Source organism: Emys orbicularis, chromosome 7, assembly GCF_028017835.1.
Source record: "Emys orbicularis isolate rEmyOrb1 chromosome 7, rEmyOrb1.hap1, whole genome shotgun sequence".
NCBI lineage: Eukaryota > Metazoa > Chordata > Testudines > Emydidae > Emys > Emys orbicularis.
The window spans coordinates 16,958,949-16,983,163 of record NC_088689.1 but is presented as its reverse complement, the minus strand read 5'-3'; the positions used below and the strand labels follow the sequence as shown (position 1 = coordinate 16,983,163).

Sequence of the window (24,215 nt, the reverse complement as noted above, 5' to 3'; positions counted from 1 at the left end):
TCTCTGTGGTATCAGAGGACCCATGTAGGTAGCAATTTGATAGTTCACTAAATTATAAATGGCCTAATGATTTAGTAATGGTCTGAAGGCTGCACAGTCTTGAAAGCCCCAGTTCAAATGGAAGCGCATCATATATGTGATAGTAGTCACTCATGTCCTGCACCAGGAAACCTGGCACTGGCATGGTCAGTGCTGAGCCAGAGTCATTGGAACACAGGATTTGCCATAGACTTGCTGCCTCAAAGAAAGATATACCTGCCCTTTGACCAATTCTGCACTGCTGTAAATGGGGGGGAATTTCCTTCCTGACCATAGCAGTGATTAGTTTATGCACTGAAGCATGAGATTTGATCATGGCAGGTTGTAGCTAGCAATGGGCTCACTGGTTTGAATAAAATGACAGCTGACAAACAGGGGGTAAAGTACCTCTGAAAAGGGAGTCGGGGGCATAGATTTCACAACTTCCTTCCTATTGTGGAAGTAATGTAGGGAAGACAGTGGAAAAGGCAGACCTATTGCTAGGTAAGCCACTGTCCAAAGGAACATACTCTGCTATGCAGCCTAGTTTCCTCAGCTGTGTAGCAGTCCTTGTGTAAACTTCTATCACTTTATGCATCCCAAGACACAAGCATTAGTATATGATGAGCCTCTTATTCACTTCAGAGCATTATTTGCCTTATTACAATGTGTCCTAAAACTAACTTAAGCTACTTTACTGTGAAAAAAATATCTCTAAACCTCTGAGACTTACCATAATCATCTAACAGGATATTTTCTGGCTTCAAATCTCTGAAAATGAAAGATTGCAGTTATTTGTGTGAAGGCGGTTCACAAGCCTAGTGCAGGGTATGAATATATATCCTACTGGCGATAGACCAGTTGGGAGTCAACTGAAACAGTAAAGAACTGGTAAAACCAATATAAGACTCTACTACTTATTGCACAGCAAGACTGACTCCAGATAGGTCTTTTTCTTAACTGCAGTTAAATTGTTTCCCCAAGCAAAGGCTTCACTTCATAATTTGCTTTCTAATAGATTCACCCTGCCTTCTGATAGTTAAGAACATAAGAACATAAGAATGGCCGTACCGGGTCAGACCAAAGGTCCATCTAGCCCAGTATCCTGTCTACCGACAGTGGCCAATGCCAGGTGCCCCAGAGGGAGTGAACCTAACAGGTAATGATCAAGTGATCTCTCTCCTGCCATCCATCTCCACCCTCTGACAAACAGAGGCTAGGAACACCATTCCTTACCCGTCCTGGCTAATAGCCATTAATGGACTTAACCTCCATGAATGTATCCAGTTCTCTTTTAAACTCTGTTATAGTCCTACCCTTCACAACCTCCTCAGGTAAGGAGTTCCACAAGTTGACTGTGCGCTGCGTGAAGAAGAACTTCCTTTTATTTGTTTTAAACCTGCTGCCTATTAATTTCATTTGATGACCCCTAGTTCTTGTATTATGGGAATAAGTAAATAACTTTTCCTTACCCACTTTCTCCACATCACTCATGATTTTATATACCTCTATCATATCCCCCCTTAGTCTCCTCTTTTCCAAGCTGAAGAGTCCTAGCCTCTTTAATCTCTCCTCATATGGGACCCGTTCCAAACCCTTAATCATTTTAGTTGCCCTTTTCTGAACCTTTTCTAGTGCCAGTATATCTTTTTTGAGATGAGGAGACCACATCTGTACGCAGTATTCGAGATGAGGGCATACCATTGATTTATATAAGGGCAATAATATATTCTCAGTCTTATTCTCTATCCCCTTTTTAATGATTCCTAACATCCTGTTTGCTTTTTTGACCACCTCTGCACACTGCGTGGACATTTTCAGAGAACTATCCACGATGACTCCAAGATCTTTTTCCTGACTTGTTGTAGCTAAATTAGCCCCCATCATATTGTATGTATAGTTGGGGTTATTTTTTCCAATGTGCATTACTTTACATTTATCCACATTTATTGACCTGGCACATGTTATAGGCGGAGCTGGTAGCTACCCCGCCTGTAGTTAAGGTTGCCTGACAATTCCCATTATAAAATCCCATTTTCAGTTGCTTATAAATTTGGCCAATTATAACCATTCAGGCTGAAACTTTCTGGGGTCTGCCTCAGTCTGATTTTTTTTTTTTTTAAGAAAGTTTCAGCAAAAATGGTTCAGAACAAAGTTAGGGGAAAATATGTTGTTTTGCCCATGGTAAAATTTTTCTTACAACCATGTCATTGAGAAGCTCTAGTACCTCCATGGTTGGGAGCAAGGGCTTGAAAGTTGACAAAGAGGCTGCCCTGATGTCAGGGATGTGTCTTTTGTTTTTCCTGTTATAAAATGCCCAAAGATATAAGCCTTTGAAAAATCTTGGTTCACACAAACGCAGTAGAGACTTGTTAGAATTTGTCATCTTAATTCTCCATCTTAATTCTCAGAGCAGTGGTTCTCAATCAGGAGTCCGGGGCCTCCTGGGGGGGCCGCAAGCAGGTTCAGGGAGTCTGCCAAGCATGGCTGGCACTAGACTCGCTAGGGCCCAGGGCAGAAAGCCGAAGTTCCACCGTATGGGACTGCAACCCCAAGCCCCACCACCCAGGACTGAAGCTGAAGCCAGAGCAAAACCCTCTGTGGTGTGGGATCCCAGGCAATTGCTACCCCCTAACGACAGCCCTGGCTTTTATATGCAGAAAAACCAGTTGTTGTGGCACAGCTGGAGTTTTTATAGCATGTTGAGGGGTCTCAGAAAGAAAAAGTTTGAGAACCCCTCTCTTAGAGGATTCCATCTGCACTGAGCATGCTCCATCCCTCACAGCTCCTGTATGCTGACCAGACTCATTCCAGGGCTGCAGGGGCTGAGCGGAATTTTTCCGGCTGTGGGCTGCTGTCATGCCAGGCTCTAGAAATGAGAGTAGGGAGACTGTCTCCTGTGTTTCCAATGCTCTCCCTGCTGACGCCCAGGCATAAAGAAGAAGGAAAAGCCTGAGTCAAATGCAGAGGGCACATAGGATGGACTTGAATGGAGAGGAAGGAAGTAAATTGGGACAAAGAGTCTGGGTGTATGTGCAGAGGCTGGGTTTGGGAGCATTGGGGATGTGACTGGGACTGGTTGGGCAAGAAGCCTGGGATGGGGAGCAGTGGAGGGCAGGATGACTGAGATTGGATGAGGATCCTAAAGGTGAGGGAGACTGGGATTATCTAGGGAATACAGGTTTGGGAAGAGGCCTACCCACCATACAGAGTACATGCAGGTACTATTTCAAACTGTGCTATTGGAATAGTTGGAGTTTTGCTATCATTGGATAGGGGTATTTTATAATCTGACAGGGCCAAGGGCACATTTTCAAAACCTATCTTGCTCTCATTTATTATTTTAAGCAGAAACACACAGTGCCACAAACATTCTTCTCCTCCTTTTGCTAGTTTAAAACCCTCTTGACCTCACAAGATAAACTTCGCTGAGTGCCCAGTGGTACCAAGCCTACTTTTCAAACAAACAGTACTCAAATATGTGAAGGGGAGAAGAATGCTGTGGAGAATGTATGACTTTCTTTTACATACTACTGTGTGCTTCTCTCTAAATGTTAACAAAAGGCTCTCGGTGTTGGAGCCATGTAATAAAGGTCATTCCCCACATACTTTTTTCAATCTAATTTTAAGCTCTTAGGAGCCATTTCCTTGAGGAGCCTAGATTCCATCCTTTACTTTCATTTTCAATGCTGTCAGCAATCAGTCACATTTCATGCTGCAGCAACAGCCAAGTGAAGTAAGAAAAAATAATTCCTGCATGTTCAAATCAAAATTAATTTCTGAATTCGCCTGAATAGGAGCGAAGATGGTCTTGTGATTTACACTCTGGGCTGGGACTCAGGAGACAGTGATTCAAGTCCCAGCTCTGTCACTAGCTCCATGTATGACAAGGCACATCGTCTTTCAATGCCCCAGTGCCCTATATGTAAAATAGAGGTAAAAATACTTCGGTTCTCCCGGCCTTTATTTGTCTTTTAGATTGTAAGCACCTCCAGGGCAGAGACCGTCTCTTATGCATGGTCTACACATGAATATTTTAATGGTATAACTATGAATTTTTAGAGTGGTGTCATTTTTTTACTGAAATAGTAATACTAATAAAAGCCCTACTGTGAATGCAGTTATAGAATCACAGAAATGTAGAACTGGAAGGGACCTCGATAGGTCATCTAGTCCAGTCCCCTGCATTCATGGCAGGATTATGTATTATCTAGACCAGGGGTGGGCAAACTTTTTGGCCTGAGGGCCACATGGGGGTTCCAAAACTGTATGGAGGACTGGGTAGGGAAGGCTGTGCCTCCCCAAACAGCCTGGCCCCCACACCCTGACTGCTCCCCTCAGAGCCCCCCAACCATCCAACCCCCCTGCTACTTGTCCCCTGACTGCCCCCTCCCGGGACCCCACCCCCATCCAACCCCCCCTGCTCTCTGTCCCCTGACTGTCCCAACTCCTATCCACACCCCCACCCCCTGACAGGCCCTCTGGGACTCCCACCCTATCCAACCCCCTCCCCCCCCCCCCGTTCCTTATCCCCTGACCGCTCCCCCCACACGACCTCTGCCCCATCCAACTGCCCCCTGCTCCCTGTCCCCTGACTGCCCCCGGGACCTCCTGCCCCTTACCCAACTCCCCTCTCCCTGCCCCCTTACCAGGCCGCTCAGAGCAGCAGGACTGGCAGCCGTGCCGCTCCGCCGGAGCCAGCCATGCCACCACGCTGCCCGGCAGGACATCGCAGTGCCACCACCTAGAGCGCTGGCGGCACAGCGAGCTGAGGCTGCGGGGGAGGGGGGACAGCCTCCTGGGGAGGGAGCTCAAGGGCCGGGCAGGACTGTCCCACGGGCCGGATGTGGCCCGCGGGCTTTAGTTTGCCCACCCCTGATCTAGACCATCCCTGACAGGCGTTCGTCCAACCTGTTCTTAAAAACCTCCTATGATGGAGTTTCCGCAAGCTCCCTAGGTTATTTGTCCTGAAGCTTAACTATCCTGACAGTTAGGAAGTTTTTCCTAATGTCTAACCTAAATCTCCCTTGCTGCAATTTAAGCCCATTGCTCCTTGTCCTAGCCTCAGTGGTTAAGGAGGACAACGTATCACCTTCCTCTTTATAACAACCTTTTACATACTTGAAGACTGTTATGTCCCCCCTCAGCCTTCTCTTCTCCAGACTAAATAAACCCAAGTTTTTCAATATTTCATCTAGGTCATGTTTTCTAAGCCAGGGGTGGTCAACCTGAGCCTGAGAAGGAGCCAGAATTTACCAATGTACATTGCCAAAGAGCCACAGATATACGTCAGCAGCCCCCCCCATCAGCTCCCCCCCCCCACCGGCAGCCCCGCCGATCAGCGCCTCCCTGTCCCTCCTGATCAGCTGTTTCGTGGCGTGCAGGAGGCTCGGATGGGGAGGAGCGAGGGCATGGCAGGCTCAGAGGAGGGGGCGCGAAGGGGCAGGGCCTGTGGCACAGCCAGGGGTTGAGCAGTGAGCACCCCAAGGCACATTGGAAAGTTGGCGCCTGTAGCTCCAGCCCCGGAGTTGGTGCCTATACAAGGAGCCGCATATTAACTTCTGAAGAGCCGCATGTGGCTCCGGAGCCACAGGTTGGCCACCCCTGTTCTAGACCTTTAATCATTTTTGTTGCTCTCCTCTAGACTGTCTCCAGTTTGTCCACATCTTTCTCTAAGTGTGGTGCCCAGAACCAGACACAGTATTCCAGTTGAGGCCTTATCAGGGCTCAGTAAAGTGGAAGAATTACTTCTTGTGTCTTGCTTACAACACCCCTACTAATACATCCCAGAATGACGTTTGCTTTTTTTGCAACAGTATTACATTGTTGACTCATATTTAGTTTGTGATCCATTATAAACCCCAGATCCTTTTCTGCAGTACTCCTCCGTAGGCAGTCATTTCCCATTTTGTATTTGTGCAATTGATTATTCCTTCCTAAGTGTAGTGCTATGCACTTCTCTTTATTGAATTTTATCCTATTTATTTCAGATCATTTCTCCATTTTGTCAAGATCGTTTTGAATTCTAATGCTGTTCTCCAAAGCACTTGCAACTCCTCCAAGCCTGGTATCATCTGCAAAGTTTATAAGTGTACTCTCTATGCCATTATCCAAATCATTTATGGAGATATTGAATAGAAATGGACTCAGGACAGATCCCTACAGACTCCACTCAATATGCCTTTCCAGCTTGACTATGAACCATTGATAACTACTCTCTGAATATGGTTTTCCAACCAGTTGTGCACCCACCTTAGAATAGGTTTGTCTAGACTATGTTTCCCTAGTTTATTTATGAAAAGGTCACGTGAGACAGTATTAAAAGCCTTATTAAAGTCGAGATATATCACATTGACTGCTTCTCCCCCATCCAGGAGGCTTGTTACCCAGTCAAAGAAAGGTATTAGGTTGGTTTGACATGATTAGCTCTTGACAAATCCATTTTGACTATTATTTATCACCTTATTATCTTCTAGGTCCCTACAAATTAATTGCTTAATTATTTGCTCCATAATCTTTCTGGGTACAGAAGTTAAGATGACTGGTCTATAATTCTCTGGATTGTCCTTATTCCCCTTTTTATAGATAGGTGCTATATTTGCCCTTTTCCAGTCCACTGGGATCTCTCCCCACTGTGACACTGCACCCCATATTCTTCATAGAGATATTATTATGATATGATTATGGCATAATTATGATGTATTTTATGCAAGATAAGTCATGTGAGGTGTCACTGGAAAGGTTATGATTTACTGAATATGATTATCCTGTTTGTATGTATGTATTATATTTGTATCTGAAGTTGGGGATATTGACTATATATCTATATTACAAATGTGTTTACACCTGGAGAACGCCGACTAGGCAAAAGGCTCTCAGTATAGATGGCTGGCTGAGAAAGACCCATTCAGGTTAATGAGCCATTAGGAGACAACAACAGGCCTTAGAATAAGCTTCTCTCTCACCTAGGAGCCTTCCTGAAGACCCTACAGACAGCCTCCAAGTTATGGCTGCTGTGACACTACAGGGACATGTGACCAGGTTACCTGGTGCTGGACTCCATCTTGGGATATCAGTGTTTTTCCACTGACTGGTGTGGGAACCAAGCTTTGAAACAAAGGGTTCCTGCCATATACAAAATCTATTTAAGGCAGGGGAGAGACATCATCATGGTTCTTCACTGACTCCCCACCCAAAGAGACTCCTGGAAACACCTGAGGAACAAAGGCTGAATTGGGGGAAGTGCTGGACCCAGGCTAAAGGGATTTTTAGCCTGTGAATGAAACACCTGGGGGTGCCAAGCTGTAAGCCAGTGCAGCTTTCCCCTTAAGAATCTGCAGCCTGCTTGTATCATTACTTAGGGTGAGGATTTGCTATTCATATCCGATCTATGTAGTATATTAAGCTTAGTTTGCACGTTTTATTTGCTAGTTAATCTGCTTTGATCTATTTGCTATCACTTATAATCACTTATCATCTATATTTTTGTAGTTAATAAACTTATTTTATGTTTTAGTCCAAACCAGTGTGTGTTTGACTAAGGTGTCGGGGAAAATCTCAGCTTGGTTACCACAAATGTGCATGGTCCTCTTCACGTTGAGGGAGAGGCGGACCAGGTGTTAAACCCATATACTGGCCAGATCTGACTAAGGCAGGACGGTACTGCTCTGGGGTCCTAGGCTGGTGGTTAGAGAGCCTGCATGTAAGTGCAGCTGGGTGTGTTCCAACCTGTGTGAATGCTGGTGAAAGTACAAGCTTGTCACAGCAGCACAGTATGAGAAGGAGCCCAGGCTGGTGGGTCAAGAGGGCTCAGTGGTACCCCAGTTCCAGGTGGCACCCTGGGGGAACCTGTCATGCCCTCCACCAGGAGTTCTCAAAGATAATCGCTAATGGCTCAGAGATCTCTTCAGCCAGTTCCTTAAGTATTCTAGGATGTATTTTGTCAGGCCCTACCAACTTGAATATATCTAACTTGTCTAAGTCATTCTTAACTAGTTCTTTCTCTATTTTAGCCTCAGATCCTACCACATTTACATTGATGTTCACTGTTAGTCATTTGACCACGGCTAACCATTTCGGTGAAAACTGAAATAAAAATTACATGTAACACTTTGGCCATTGCTGCATTTTCTGTTATTGTTTCCCCCTCCCCATTGACTAATAGGCCTATCCTGTCATCGGTCTTTCTATTGCTTCTAATATATTTGTAAAATGTTTTCTTGTTACCCTTTATGTCCCTAGCTAGTTTAATCTCATTTTGTACCTTGGATTTTCTGATTTTGTCCTTACATGCTTGTGTTGGTTTTTTTTTTTTTTTTTAATATATTCATCCTTCATAATTTTATTTACCACTTTTTGTATGACTCTTTTTTGAGTTTCAGGTCGTTGAAGAAATACTGGCTAAGCCAGGGTGGTCTCTCAACATACTTCTTATTTTTCCCATGCACTGGGATAGTTTACTCTTGTATACTTAATAATCAGAGGGGTAGCCGTGTTAGTCTGGATCTGTAAAAAGCAACAGAGAGTCCTGTGGCACCTTTAAGACTAACAGATATATTGGAGCATAAGCTTTCGTGGGTGAATGCCCACTTCGTCGGATGCATGTAATGGAAATTTTTTCCCATTACATGCATCCGACGAAGTGGGCATTCACCCACGAAAGCTTATGCTCCAATACATCTGTTAGTCTTAAAGGTGCCACAGGACTCTCTGTTGCTTTATACTTAATAATGTGTCTTCAAAAAACTGCCAGCTCTCCTGAACTCACTTTCCCCTTAGACTTGCTTCCCACGGGATCTTATCTACCAATTCTCTGAGTTTGCTATAGTCTGCCCCCTTGAAGTCCATTGTCTTTATTCTGATGTTTTCCCTCCTACCGTTCCTTCGAATCATGAACTCTAGCATTTCGTGATCACTTTCACCCAAGCTGCCTTTCACCTTCAATCTCTCAACCAGTTCCTCCCTATTTGTCAGAATCAAATCTAGAACAGCCTCTCCCTTAGTCACTTTCTCCACTTAGGCAGGCATAGGTATCATACTGATATAGGATTATTCCCCTTCCCATAAGGGAATAAGCTGTACATGTATAAGCACTTTATACTGATATAACTGCATCCACAATAGGGAGGTTGTACTGAGGTAGTTAAAGTTGTACAAGGCCTAACTATATATTTCTACGGTGCCTAAAACATGGGGCCTGGATATAGATGGGAAACTCCAGGCACGACTGTTATATAAATAATAATTTACCTGGATCCACAGCATGCTTGCTTTCCATGAACAGCTGAGCTCTATTAGTACAAATATGGTTGAAAAGTGAAATTTAAGCTCAAATGTTTGACTAGCAACAGGAAGTGAAGTCTGGGTTGTATATTTGACTGTAATATTCCAAACTGGACACATTTTCCTCTGATGGTTTGTTATATAAGTCATCCAATCAGGTAGCAAAACCATTACTAATGTGACTGCCCCAAGAGTGCAAGGTATTGGTTTCAGAGCTATTTAAACATGAATACATTTTAGAATTTTTGTGAACTACTTACTCTATTTCCACAATGTTTGCAAGAAGTGAAATGTGATGAAAAAGTGTGTTGTTATGAATTACTCACTTGGCTCAAGCTGCGACATTTTAGCTACTACATTTTATTGCCCTACAGTGCCTTTCGTAAGACCCTAAGCACTCAGTAGAATTAGAAATGATGGGCCATTGCTGAAGCTTCTAAAATAGTGCTGGAAAAGTGTCATGTGCAGGAATGTAATGTCACCCATCACCATCATTCCTCTTGGAGGTTTCCTCTTCCAAAATACTCCCTGACCCTTCTTGTGAGAGCTAACAAGATCAGAGCCACAGCTGGTATAAAATTGCAATGAATGCTCCATTCCTTATGGCCTATTCCTCCCAATAAAGACAGCACCAGAAGCTGTATGATATGTATGGCCACATTAATGATTTTAATTGTGGTCTCATGTCAAAACACATTCTTTTTCTGGAAGTAATGCCCCTTGGATGGTACCTTATCAATACACAGGACCTCTGCAGTATAGAACGCCAGTAATAATGATTTCACAAGCCAGGCTCAGGAAGACAAACATTATCTATTATTTTAAACTATATTAGAGCGCCATTGGAAAAAAAATAATTTCCTGGCATCCATGGAAATGGACTCTGCATCCAGCCTGCTGATTCAGCAAGAAATCCCTGAGCTCTCCTGCAAAAGCATTTGTACATGGTGTCCTGGTGCAATGAGATGCTCAACCAGTATGAAGGTGGAGAGCTCAGACACATTATCTGTCCTCCTGCTCTGCACCCTATGTGCCATAAAGGAGTGTTTAACCCCCATCAAGAACCGCAGGCTGAGTTTTTCAGGCTTGGGGTCTTTTTTTGCCTACTAGCTGCACATTCGACATCCATTCAGCTTGAAGCTGCACGCATGGATCAAGGTTATGACATGGGCTATAGCGTGCCTCACTTGCATGACTTCTCTGAAGTTCAAATCAGTGCCCTTTCATTCAGACACCTATTGTTTTATTCACCTATTGTTTTTATTCAATAAAACAATAGGTGTCTGAATGAAAGGGCACTGGAAGGAAGAGGAATAAATCCCTCACCTACTGGAGGACCACATGCCTTCTAATGTCATTATTCTTTTCTTTTCCCTGCTTATAGATCTCCCCGTTGACTCACCTATCCATTTCCAACAACAATGTTGCTTCTTGAGGGAAAGAAAGAAAGAGAAAGTGAATGAGAAACCCACAGAGAATGCCTAATGTGTCATTCTGTAGGGGCCGAAGAGGGGAAGGTTGGATGGGGAGGGGAATTTGGTCTGTAATTATCACACGTTGTTGCACATTCTCAGTACACCTGTGGTATTTCTGAAGACAGCATGAGGGGAGGGAAATACACAGATTCTCGTCTCTCACCACGTTTAAACATCTCTGGTTGTTAAGAAAAAAACCCTATTTGGTTACCGTGACGGAAGGAAGAGGGATGATCCCCCGATCCACAACTCCTTTTGACTTTAGTAGAGTTACTCCTGAGTTACACCAGCATTCGTGCTGGGAGAATTACACCCAGTGTGTTAACTTAAAAAACAACAACAAAGCTCAACCATGTAGTTAACAAACTACGTGTCCATAATCACTCTGATCATTTTGCTTGTATGTTATATCCCTTCCCATCATCCTTTGCCTTTGCATTTTTAATCTGTACCCTTCTGTCTTCCTTTCTGTTTGGGAAGTACATAGCACATTACAGTCACTACCACAATCTGACTAGTAAAAACGGAAGTTTCATGTCCTAGGATGATCTCTGTAAAACACTGACTAAGAAGTAGCTTAGGAGAAATAATTCCTAAAGAATCTGTCTAGGTTTTATACATGCAAGTTGAGACAGGATTTTGGGAGCTTTAGTCAGTTCTATATAGTACGTTTTATATCATCTAGACAGAATGTGTTCAGTAAAGCTACTGCTTCCTTCCATTATTACTGAGTCTTATTGTATTCCTCCAAAGCTCTGAGAAATCCGAGACACCACATAAGCATCTAGGATGTATTGCACTGAAATAGGCCCTACAATTCAAGCTTCACCTGATGAATATCCCAAGACACTGTGGAAAGCTTACCTGTATACAGTGTTTTCTCTATGCAGATCTTCCAAGCCACAAAGAATCTCTGCTGCATAAAACAAAGCTCTCTCCTCCTCAAAGCCTGGGTTTCCCATGTTGTAGATGTGGAACTTCAAGTCACCCCCATTCATTATGGTCAGAACTAAACACAGTGCATCCTTTGTTTCATAGGCATAGGCTAAGTTAACCTAGAAAGATATTTGTAAAATAGCACTCGCGGTTCTGTCATAAGGTGTGTTGAAGTCATTGCTAACTTTTGTACATTAAAAGTGACAACCTTTGACAATAGTGCGTTGTAAGCAAAGCAAAGTGAGGAGAAGATATGAGCCTTCTTGCAACATCAAGATTGTTTTACAAAACCACAAAAAAACCCCAGCAATTAGAATATTATGGACTGATGTTTTGAATCCTCTGGGGCTCAAGCTGGTGCTTTAAAAATAGCTGCGTAGGCCGTACTTTGCAGTTGCGGCTCTGGCTGGAGCTCCGGCTCTGAGGCCCAATCCCCTCCTTACGGTTCAGAGCCTTAGTCACAACTTCAAAACACTGTCTCTACAGCTCTTTTTAGAGCACTAGCAAGAGCCCTGCTGGCCTGAGTCTGTCAACCCATGCTGGGAGGCTTGCTCCCGCTTGCTCCAAAATCTATGTGGACATACCCTCAGTCACAGGACGGTAGGGTTGCTGACTGTCGAATCGCACAAACTCAATCATCCTTGCCCCTCCCCCTCCCCGAGGCCACACCCTTGTCCCACCACTGATCCTAGGCCCTACCCCTGCTCACATCATCCCCACTCCCTCTGTTGCTGACTCTCCCCTAGCCTCACTCACTTTCACCGGGCTGGGGCAGGGGGTTGAGGTGTGGGAGGGGGTGTGGGCTCTGGGCTGGAGCCAAGGGGTTCGGAGTGTGGGAGGAGGCTCCGGGCTGAGCCTGGGGCAGGGGTGCAGGAGGACATTCAGGGTTTGGGATCTGGGAGGGAGTTTGGGTGCGAGAGGGGGCTCAGGGCTGGAGCACGGGGTTGGGGTATGGGAGGGGGTGAGGGCTCTGGCGGTGCTTACCTCAGGCGGCTCCTGGAAGTGGCAGCATGTCCCTGCAGCTCCTAGGCTCAGGGGCAGCCAAGTGGTTCTGTGTGCTGCTCCTCCCTTCAGGCACCGCCCCTGCAGCTCCCATTGGTTGCGGTTCCCAGCCAATGGGAGCTGCGGAGCCGGCACTTGGAGCGAGGGCAGCGCGCAGAGACCTCCTGGCTGCCCCTGAGCCCAGGAGCCAGACATGCTGGCCATTTCCAGGAGCCGTGTGGAGCCGGGGCAGGTAGGGAGCTTGCATAAGCCTCACTGCGCTGCTGACCAGACTTTTGGCCTATTAAAATCTCCCGGATTGCTTTCAATAGCAACCGGGAGATTGCGGCTGATTCCGGGAGACTCCTGGCCAATCTGGGAGGGTTGGCAACCCTACAGGACAGATCAGGCCCATCATATTGACTAGATGCTTCCTGCTAACCATGCACCATCATCTCAGTCTTACTGGGTTGAGCCTCAGCCAGCTCATTCTCATCCAAATCCCTCTCTCACCCAGGTATTGGGAAATCAGGTAATCACTGGGGATAAAAATAGCTCAGCCTGACGCAACCCCAATACAACTGGAGGCTGCAAAGAGTAAACATTTGAAATTCCCTAAATAGAAGTAGCCCCCACATTTGGTGCACATCTCACATACTGCAAGCTAAAACTAGAGTCAGTTGAATGGAAAAGAGAAGGGCTCAGGTAAACTGAGTAAGCATTATACAGTGGGCCAGCTTCCGCTGCCACTACATGTACCATGAAGCCAATTGGAGGTACTGAAGTCAACAAGAATTATGCACAGGGACTGACAATGTAACTGGGCCTATAGTGAGGAGTTCAATACTCACTACAAATTGACTATTGACTTTTTCTAAAATCTGCTTTTCATTTAATGCCATGGATTCGCCTTTCCTCTTTTTTATTCTCTTCTTCTCTAATCTTTTGCAGGCATACATTTTCCCTGTCGCTCGGACTTGGCAAGCACAGACCTAAAAATTAAAGAGAAGGGAAAAACGATTACTTGGGCAACTTAAAGAAAATACCCTTTATCTATAAAGTTTAGTACCTCGCTGTCTGATTTGTCTGCAGGCTTTTTTAAGGGCTTGCTAATAGTTTGAGAGACAGTGTGGCCCACTGCGTAGGGCACAGGACAGGGCATCCAGAGTTGGGTATGGATTCTCGCCCTGGTTCTGGAACTGACCTGCTGTGTAAATTTAGTGTAGTCACTTCACCTTTCTATGCCTGTTTCCACACCCACCCTTTGTCTGTCTTGTCTACTTAGGGTATGTCTACACAGCAGAAAAATTAACCTGGCAGCAAGCTTCAGAGCCTGGGTCAACTGACTCAGACTCACACTGCAAGGCTAAAAAGAGCAGTGTAAACGTTCAGGCTTGGAGCCCAGGCTCTGAGACCCTTGCTGGGTTTCAGAGCCCAGGCTCCAGCCAGAGCTGAACATCTGCATGGCTATTTTTAGCACCACAGTATGAACCCGAGTCAGTTGACCTGGGCTCTGAGACTCACTGACACAGGGTTTTTTTGCTGTGTAGATGGACCCTTAGATTAGACACTCTTCAGGGCAGGGCCCTGTTTCATACTGTGCATTTAGACTGTGCCCTGATCTAAGCAGAGGCCTCTAGTTGCTATTGTGATACAGATAATAACGGTCTGAGCATGATTCAAAAGTAACTAACAGACAAAACAAAAGAGTCATTTCTGTAGGTGACCCTTGAGGGTTATAATCTTATGAAATGTTAACAGAAAACTGTCAGCAATTAAGTGATTAAAACCATCCTCTTTCTTATGAAAAAGATTTCTTTTAACCTGCAGTGCCTGTGAGGTGAGAAACATTCTTAACAGAAGCTTTCAGAATTACTCACCTCCCCAAAACCACCTTTTCCTAGTACCCTGTACTGCCTAAATGTGTTTTTCGTTACTGGTTGCCTGAAAGAAAAGGAAATATAAAAAGAAACTCTACATTTAATGCACTCTCTAAGATTTATTTATTTCAGATCATACTTTTGAAAGAGCAAAAGAGCTAAATATTGTATAATCACATTATTTCAAGGTAATCACATTATCTAATAGACTATATAATTATGTAATCACATTACTGCAATACTATGTATGGCTTGAACTTTTCAATTCCAACATATTAAGCTGTAATAAAATACAACACATTAGTGAGTCACTGGTGTGCAGCACAATTTCTGACAGAGTCTTAGGACTAAATGGGGACCTGACTTTCCATCATATGGGATTAAAAAAAAAATATGAGGAGTCAGAAGAGTTTGAAAAGACACAATTATTCTATGAATCATCTGATAATTCACAGGTATCTATTAAGGGTCAAATCTTGCCCCTTCCTCCATGGGCACAGAGTGCCTTACCTCAGGTGGAAATCCTTCAGACTCACTGGACTGATAGGGAGCCTGTGTCCCATTTGTGTCATGCAGCCAAGCTTCTCAGGGACTTCTTCAGTGTCCCATTGCAGTGGGGTTTGGTGAGGGAAGGCAGGAATGGAATAGGCAAGGAAGAGGGAATTGAGCAGCCATATTTGTAATTTACTTTCCCACTGGCCCAACTCAGTCTCAAGTAGTTGTCATGAAAGCCTGTTGTTATTTATTATTTGTATCACCACAGCACCTAGGTCATAGACAGGAACCCACTGTGCTAGGCGCTGTGCAAACACAGGCCAAAAAATTAGTCCCTGCCCCAAGGAGCTTACAATCTGCAGACTGGTTTCCCATTCAGGCCTGTTTCTATAGTTATTTTAGAATAACGTCTATAGACCGTCATCTCTATTAAATGTTATACAATTTTTCCATGAAAGTCAGGCCTCCAACCGTAATTCCAACATTTACCTCCCTTACATTTTTATAATTTGCTGGAGAATATTTGATTTCAAATATCTTACTTTTTAAACCACCACTCTGTCACTAAGGCATGAAATAAAACTATATTAAAAGCTACTGCTAATGAATATTCATATGAACCCTATAGTAGCTTTGTTTTGCCGCTGTAGGGCAGCCAAGTGAGCACAAGTTAAATAGCATAGCTGTGAGACCAACATGAAGGATGTGGCTGAGGATAACAAAGGAAGTAAACATTAAGGTGAGCCATGTTCATTTGTGCTCTATTTAAAAAAACAACAAGGGTGAGGGAGGGAGAAGGAAACCTTATATAAATGAAATGGGAATGGACCAAACTGGAAGGGGAAAATGTTATTTTCAAGCTTCTAAGAAAATATTGCAAACACTAGTAGGGTTAAAAACACCAATTAACCGTGATAACTACGTACTTGCCAGTGTCCCTGGAATAAACTGAGCGTTTAACTGTTCTGTTGAAGCCAACAGGCTGTCAGAACGAGCTGTTAATCATTCCATGCTAGTGAAGTTGTCTTTGTTTAATGCTGGAAAGTGCTCTTCAGTTTCCTAAGCTGAGTGGGCTCATCTGATGTCTTGTCAAGTTTATTTTTAGGGGGGGGGGGAATAAAAATCTTCAATGCATTTGACAAAATTCCAAATCCTAGATGTGACAGTAGACTGAAAAAGGTCAGACTTGATAGGAAACATCTGATCTTTTTCAATTTAAGTGGAAGAAAGAAAATAGAGCATTACAGTGAACACTGGATGCTGTGGTTTTCATGTGGAATATGGCATGTACTGACCTGAAATGGCTGACCATCAGCCAAATGGTATTTAATTTTAAGAGCTAGATATTTAGCTGGTGCCATTGGCGCAGCTCTGTTGATTGATTTCATCTGAATTATGCTGATTTACACAAGCTGAGACTCTGGCCCTAAATCTTCTCTTGTAATTCACTTTGTGGAAAGTGTGGAATTCCTTTAACTCAGAGTGACAGTCACCATTAGCAAGCTGCACCAATCCGCTGTGGCACCAGCCAACAAAGAATACACGTTTCTTTGTCTTGGCAGGTCAAAGCCCCTAAAGATTCCTGAAAATGAAGTGTGCCTGGAAATGTGTACCTAATAATTCTGGCTCTAGGACACACATGCTATATTTTCCTTTGTTTTATAAAAACAGAAATAGCGGGTCCTCCAAAAAGTTATCATTGATCTGTCTTGGTCATCAGCATTCAAAGGTTAGCTACGCAAAGGACGGCTCAAATTGCAGTGGGTTTTTTTTTTTTTAATAGTACCCAGTGTACTGGAAGTTAAACACTACAACACACTAGCCATATCTAGGTCGTTTTTCTGTTTTATTATTAACTTTTCTAGCAAGCAGAATCTGGTTTAGCATTGCTTATCATGCTGTTTGCAAATGTGAAAACTGGAGACTCGATGCACATCTAAAACTTCACATCATAGACACATGCAGGTGGGATGTAACTGCTAACGTGGGTCATTTAAACATATTTGTAACAGGATGCAAACATCTATTTGCCTGCAATGAATAACTTTTAGTGACAGGGAGCACAGTAACTATTAGGGCAGAGATTTTTGAAGCCACATAAGTAAATTTGGATACCCAGTTCCCATTAATTTTAATGGGAATTGGGTGTCCAAATTCCTCAAGCAGCTTTGAAAATCTCATCCTATAGGTCTACGGTGCACAACCCACGTTCTGCAATGTAGCTTCCCAAGGTGTTATCTGTGGCCTACGACTTCTCTATATCCTGGTCTACACCTAAATATTAAATCAACCTAGCTACAGCACTCAGGGCTGTGAAAAATTACACACCCTGAGCAACATACTTGGGTCAACCTACTGTAGATGCAGCAAGATCAGCAGAAGAATTGTTCCACAGACCTAGCTACCGCCTCTCGGAGAGGTGGCTTACCTTCATCAATGGAGAAACCCCTTCCATCAACGTAGGAAGTGTCTACACTACAGCGCCCACAGCGGCATGGCTACAGTGCTGCAGCTGTGCCGCAGTATCACTGTAGTGTAGACATATCCTCACTATCTTGAGGAAAGTGGTATTCTAGAGAGTAGAGGGAAGGGGAGGAGATTATTCCTGAGTCTGTGCATGTACAAGGAGGACCACTGCTATCTTGGCTGTAGTTGGTGTAGACTGGTTCATGGTTGGGGGGCTCAGCTAGTGGGTGAAATGGGATCTACCACCGAGGTAAGTTTGATTCTTATCTGGTTTCGTTCTGCAGGACAAAGCCTCAATCTGCTTTTTGACCCTTCTAACAATGGGCACTTATGACCAAATACGAAGCTTGGGGAAGCCTTCCTGAGAAGAATGGAAATCCTGAAGCACAGCTCAGGGGAGTAGAGAGCATGGCACAATGGGACTTTGTGAAGGGGAAGAGGGAGAATGGAGGAGAGCAAAATCTGAGAGCTGTTATATGGAGTCTAGGAGGCCAGAGGGAAAGCCGATGGGAGGGGAGGTCTACTAAATGTCTGGATGGTCAGGTAAATTCTCACTACAATAATTTATGTCACTTTCCCCATCCCTCTTCTCATCCCTTGTAATTTTATATTCTAAGATAGTTCATAACTCAAAGATGGGGCCAAGTTCTGCCTTTGATTTAAAAATCAGTGGGAGCAACGCATGCTTTTTTGACAAACAGACTGCATAGTTTTGCATAGAAACTGAATATATATATATATATATATATATTTAAAAAGAGCAGTGCTTACCTTTCCAACCACTTCCACTGCAGAAACCTATCAAAGTACATGCTGTCTAGGTATTCTTGAAATGGCTCTCCACTTAGGTAGTCAAGGACAGATCTGTCTCAGATGAAAAAGATATATAAGCATTTTATAATCCTGAACTTGAAAAAAAAAAGGAATTCCAGTCTTGCTCTAAAGCAACTTTGCTTCATTTATTTCCACTTTGTTTTATTCGTGGTTTTAATCAGTAGGAGCTACATTGGAACAATGTGTCATGTACACTGTACCTCACCATGTGAGTGAGTGGCACCATGTGTGTTGACAGTGGCACTAGTTCTGAAACTCTTCAGCTGGCTGGCACCAAGAGCCAGTAATAATGGTAGCTAACAGTGAGGTCACATGTAGGGGGCATGTAGGTCTTGATCCAAAGTCTGTTGAAGGCAATGGAAAGGCTCCCATTGACTTTAATGGACTTTGGATTAGACCTTTAGCCACTAGGACAGTTAATAAGTTGAGGAGGGGGCCAAACCAAACCCCTCCGGAGCCAGTCTTCCTGAACTTTGGGGAATGTTCAGATCTGGACTCAAACTTTCTGGCATGACATCTCAGTTATCGAGTGACCATCAGGGATGCTGTTAGCTAAAGCAAAGGAGTCAGTCATAATTCATGCTTTTGGTCCAAAGAAAGCAAAACATTACTGAATTAAGCCAAAGGACCCTGCCCAACAGCTATGTTGCTAGTGGAATGAAACAAATGAAGAAAGTAAGGATGGGCCTGTGGATGTGGGCCTGTGTCAGGAAGGGCCCTTGGGTGGTCATGTTGTTGATGCAAAGCTTTGGTAGAAAGCCAGCGAAAATGTGCCAGAGAATTATTGTGTGATAGGCAGCAAGTGGCCAGAGGCAGAGAGAAGTCCTGTCAGACTGGCTGAGGGGCAGGGCTGAGAGAAATAAGATGAGACAGGCCCCAGGCACTGATTTGCAGGGTCTGCTGCTGTATAGCTGGTTGCTGTTCTGTCCTTTCAGGTCACTGCTGATTGGTGTGCTAGTGCCTTTGCTGGCATGCCATGCGGGGGGGGGGGGGGGGGGGGGAGAGAGGTTAGAGCTTAGCCCAGAGTGGAAGAGACACAGCATAGGGAATGAGAGTTGCGCTCCCCTGGCCTCAGAATCACATCACAGTGGCCCAGGGTTACTTGATGGGAAAAGGAGGCATCTAATCATATACAGTCTAAAGATTAGTCAATCAGGGCTCCTCTGATAGTTCATGGTCTCCTGATTGGCTAGCCTGCTGGAACTAGTCTTACCTTCTGACCAACCAGTGCAATGGAAGGTATTGCATGCTTTCTAGCCAAATACACTTTAATTTAGAAACGCATTTCAGAGACAGAACATGACATCCAGACAAGTACTGGTATAAACCTGCCAGCAATGAAGGCATCACACTAGCACCTCTTTAAGTAGAACGCAGTTCTGAGAGAAAGGAAACATTTCTATGGTATTTCCCATTGAGGAACAATTGTGCTTTGGGACTAGGTCTTTTCATTATCTAACTGATATGGTCCTAGAACTGAGCAAATGATTCATTGTTAATAATTTATCTCCTGAATTTAGCTTTTCTCCATTTGTTAATTGCCCATGGGCCATTTTTAATTTTCTGAAATTTGTTGGTTGTTTGAAATTATTTCCTAGTAATTCTTGTTCTGTGGATTGTGAATGAGCAGTTAATTGTCAGTATTTTACATTCAAAATTCCAATTCAAGTTGTCTTGGTTAGTTTTGATAGGACACACAGGTCATGTGGTATATGTCTCAATGACAGGAAATATTTTTCTCAGAAGTGTAGTTTACAGAAGAAAATCTCAACATAAGCAGGTTACTACCAGAAAGAAAAAAAAAACCCAAAACCACACCTAGACCCAACAAGATAACAGTGGTACGTGCCACAGTAGCTATTAAAAAACAAAACAAGGGAAACACATGCAAACACATATATTTCTCCTGCGGATCAGTCTTATTCTTGGAGATATATTTGAAATAAATCCTTGCTACAGCACATAAAGTAGGGTTACCATACGTCCGGATTTCCCCGGACATGTCCGGCTTTTTGGTACTCAAATCCCCGTCCGGGGGGAAATGCCAAAAAGCCGGACATGTCCGGGGAAATAGGGAGGCAGCATAAGCCAGGATCTGCCCGGCCCCAGCACGACCCGCCGGGTCCACAGTGCAGCCCAGCCGCCTGGCTACATTGTAGCGAGCTCGGGCGGGGGAGCGCAGCCGCAGAAGGCGGCGAAGGGGCCGCTGCTGCCCCCGGAGGCCGGGCGGACCGCGCGCCCCAGCTGAGCCCGCAGGACCACGGGGAGGCCGGGCCCAGCCAACGGCTCGGGCTTCCCTCACGGGCGGGGACTCCCCGGCCACTGGGGGACCCTTCCTGCAGCCCCATCACCCCACGCGGCAGGAAGGAGGCTGCGGGGCGGGGCAGGGAGTACGGCGTGTGCCGGGGCTGCAGGGACCCGCGCTGCCCGGGTCGCCACTGAGCATCCGAAGCCCCCGCCAGGCAGAGGCTGCCGGGGGAGCGGGGGAGCTGGGCAGGCGGGGGGGTGCAGAGGCTGCAGGGCGAGGAGGAGCAGGGCAGGCAGGGGCATAGAGGCTGCAGGGGCAGGGGGGCGCAGGGGAAGGGCAGGTGGGGGGCACAGAGGCTGCAGGGGCGGGGGGGATGCAGGGGATGCAGGGCCAGTGGGGAGCAGGGGGCACAGAGGCTGCAGGAGGGTGGGGTGCAGGGGCTGCAGGGCGAGTGGGGAGCAGGGAAGCACTTAGCAACCCCCAACCAAGATCAGAGCGGGAGGGAGGAGGGGGAATGTGGGGTGCTCAGAGGAGGGGGCAGAGTTGGGGCAGGGACTTTGGGGAAAGGGTTGGAATGGGGGTGGGGAGGGGGTGGAGTTGGGCGGGGCCGGGGGTGGGGCCGGGGGCGGGGAAGGGGCGGAGTTGGGGTGGGGCTGGGGGCAGGACCGGGGCCCCGTGGAGTGTCCTCTTTTTTAAATGTTTGAATATGGTAACCCTACATAAAGGCAGGCAAACATCACATTTGTGTGTGTCCTTTCCCTGTCTGGGTTGGACTATGCACACTTCCAAAATTAACGTGGTGCAATACATTTAGCAAACACCAACAGCAAGTTTTTAAAACTTCCCTTTGAGCCCATTCCAGTTCATGTGAAATGATCAGCATTTTTATGAATGAGGTTTCATAACCATTTATGAACTGAAACAGATAAATTAGCCAGTCATCTCAAACTCTTCTGAATACAGAACTCAACTAAGTGGTGTCCACAGCTAGCCATCTAGTAATTAAAAGCTTCATGCATTGTAACAAAGAATGGCTGCCTTTCACCAGTTATTTGTTTTTTCGTTCCCCTCGTCAGCATCAACAAAATACATTTGACAGTAAACTGTCAGGTTTAAAATTGATTTCAGAAACGGAAACCGACATCAGGTTTTTTACGTCAAGCACAGCTCTGCCTTTGTCATCATCAGGACTTGTGCACTCAACTGGGATAAGTTGATATCAATATCCCAATGGACACGAGACCAATGCAAGTAAACCAATTTGTTATAACGGAGGGCCAGAAGTAATCCACACTTTTCCCCAATGCAAAGCATAGCTGAAAGCAGAAAAGGTCAATAACAGGAGCCAAATCAGTGAACGACAGCAGAGCAAATTTTACAAATCCCCATTACATCATCTAGGGAAAACAAAATGTGCTCAGCCAAAGACCACATGGGCCTGTTTTAGATGTGTCCCCTCTTTTCGTATTTTTGTTGGTTTCTGATCTACTGGCATTAAACATACTAGGATCAGTGTTTGCAAATGCAAATTGCATACTGGGAACTTTAGGACACAATAGCACAATTGCTTCACCTCTGCAAAACTGATAAGCCTTTTCCCAGACAAAAGGATTAAATCGTGCACATACATTTCAACTCCAAGCCCCATCCTTTTGTTGAAGGTTTTCAGGAAAAGCCATGCAGGCAACGTTTGCACATTCCTCTGTCTAAATGGACTGCATAACCACTTAATTTTTATTCACTTTGAAACAGAGATGTTTTCTTTGGATTCATTATCATTGTACCGCTTTTCACACAGCATGAAGTCTAGGGCTGGTTCACTTGGCTAGAACATTCTGTCAAATACCTGAAACACTAAGTTCCTGTATGAGGTCTGCATAGTGGAAGGGAAATATTTACTATATTTTATACAGATGAAGCAATTTCATCACTTGTCAGTTATTTGTCTGAGAGTATGAATGCAAATTTAAGAAAATGCAAGCTGCAGATTCAAATGAAAATTCCTCCCCGTATCTGACACGGTCCTTTACACGTCTGACCACTGCAACTGTGGGATCTTTGGAAGTCAAGTTATACTTACTTTGCACAGTGAGAAAACAGCTCTTTGCAGGGGCTGATTTCGAGTTTTTCCTCAGTCTGATGAACAAGATCTTGACTGACTTCTGCAACATAAACTGGGGACTAGGGAAAGACGAAAGGAGCAATGTTATCTTTGTTCTAAGGCGCAGCCGATTCCCTGCTAGCACATTAAGCCACGTTCATTAGCCAAGCTCTTGGCCACTCTAATTCAGCTCCAAGGGTTGTGTAAGAGCAATTGAGAACTGAGTCGTGCTGCAGAAAAGTATGATACTGTAGTAATTTGCTCTGTGCTCCACTGTACCCCCACACGAATGCGATAACCTTTCATGCACTCTTCTATACCTTCACCTCTTCTTGATCTCCATGATATGCAAAAGATGCTGGCCTACCAACTCTATCAGTTCACAGACCACATTTTACATCCCATGAAAAATCTGCTATACTGAACTGCATAGGGACTAGTCCTTCATTCTTTAAAACAAAAGAGAATTCTCCCAGTGTTTTCATCTCATTGATGCTTCTTTGTGTTATCTAAAAGAATCCATTTTTTCCCAGCAGGAGCTCAGCACAAACCAAGAGCAGAGAGAATGTATTTTATTTATTTATTTATTCAGATTTACATAATATTAAAAAGACACCTATACGTGGCTCTGGGCACCCTAACATACTTAGTAGTACAATGAAATCTCAGCAGCATTAAAATAATCATTTCAGACAGGAATTCTCTCAGCCAACTACCTACAAAAACTCCTTTCCACCCCTTCATTGCTGTAGGAAACATACCTTCAGCGCTCTGCGAAATCCCTGTCAAACAGATGTCTTTTGCAATGTGCCTGGAAGATCACCAAATTGGTCTATTTTGGACCACTTGACAGAAGGGACTTGTTTTTAGAGACATTTCATACATTTTCACATTCCTAAGAAAACTGTGTAATTATAACATTTGAATGAAATCTATCCATCGATCTATAGCTATTACGATAGCTATATTTCATTCACATTCTTATTTGGGTCTTATGCTTATTTACACGAAGACCGCTCCTTCCCTATTCAAATCAGTGGGATTTGAGCACCTACCCTTCTTAGGCTCCTTTGAGAGCCCAGCCATATGTATCAATCAAACCCTCTCAATATACATGCAGGAGGAGCCGTAACACTTTGTAAAGAAAAACTTTTCATTCATGAGCATGACCACCAGATGGTGCTGAGTGGGAGGATCACAGCAGTTAATCACTCACTTCTGACCAGATGGTCTGGGTAGCTCATGCTTGGTTTGTGATATCCTGACAAGTATTGTAATAAATTGCAGTGATAATTGAGCAAATGACGGGGGCGAAGGAGAAGGGGACAGAAGTAAGTAGGAGCAAATCCCCAGCTTGGTGGAAGCTGAATGAAATCTTTCTTTTTTTCTCTGCTGAAATGAGAATACGCTCCTGATTACAACAGGGAAGCATATTCTGTGCTCTGCTGGAGTATTTTTAAACAGGGCCACAGTCTACAGTATTGGGCAATGGAGGCTCA

At 44.6% G+C, this 24,215-nt stretch overlaps 1 protein-coding gene across 1 annotated transcript in view; it reads right to left on the bottom strand.

The window, feature by feature from the left end:
• GRK5 (G protein-coupled receptor kinase 5) overlaps window positions 1–24,215 on the bottom strand; it is a 228,821-nt gene that overhangs the window by 19,516 nt on the left and 185,090 nt on the right. The window contains exons 5-10 of the mRNA XM_065407317.1: window positions 22,696–22,796; window positions 18,305–18,397; window positions 14,573–14,636; window positions 13,544–13,684; window positions 11,640–11,830; window positions 752–789 (exon numbers count right to left, since the gene is read on the bottom strand). Of these exons, the coding sequence (XP_065263389.1) occupies window positions 752–789; window positions 11,640–11,830; window positions 13,544–13,684; window positions 14,573–14,636; window positions 18,305–18,397; window positions 22,696–22,796 (628 nt within the window). The remainder of the gene's footprint in view (window positions 1–751; window positions 790–11,639; window positions 11,831–13,543; window positions 13,685–14,572; window positions 14,637–18,304; window positions 18,398–22,695; window positions 22,797–24,215) is intronic.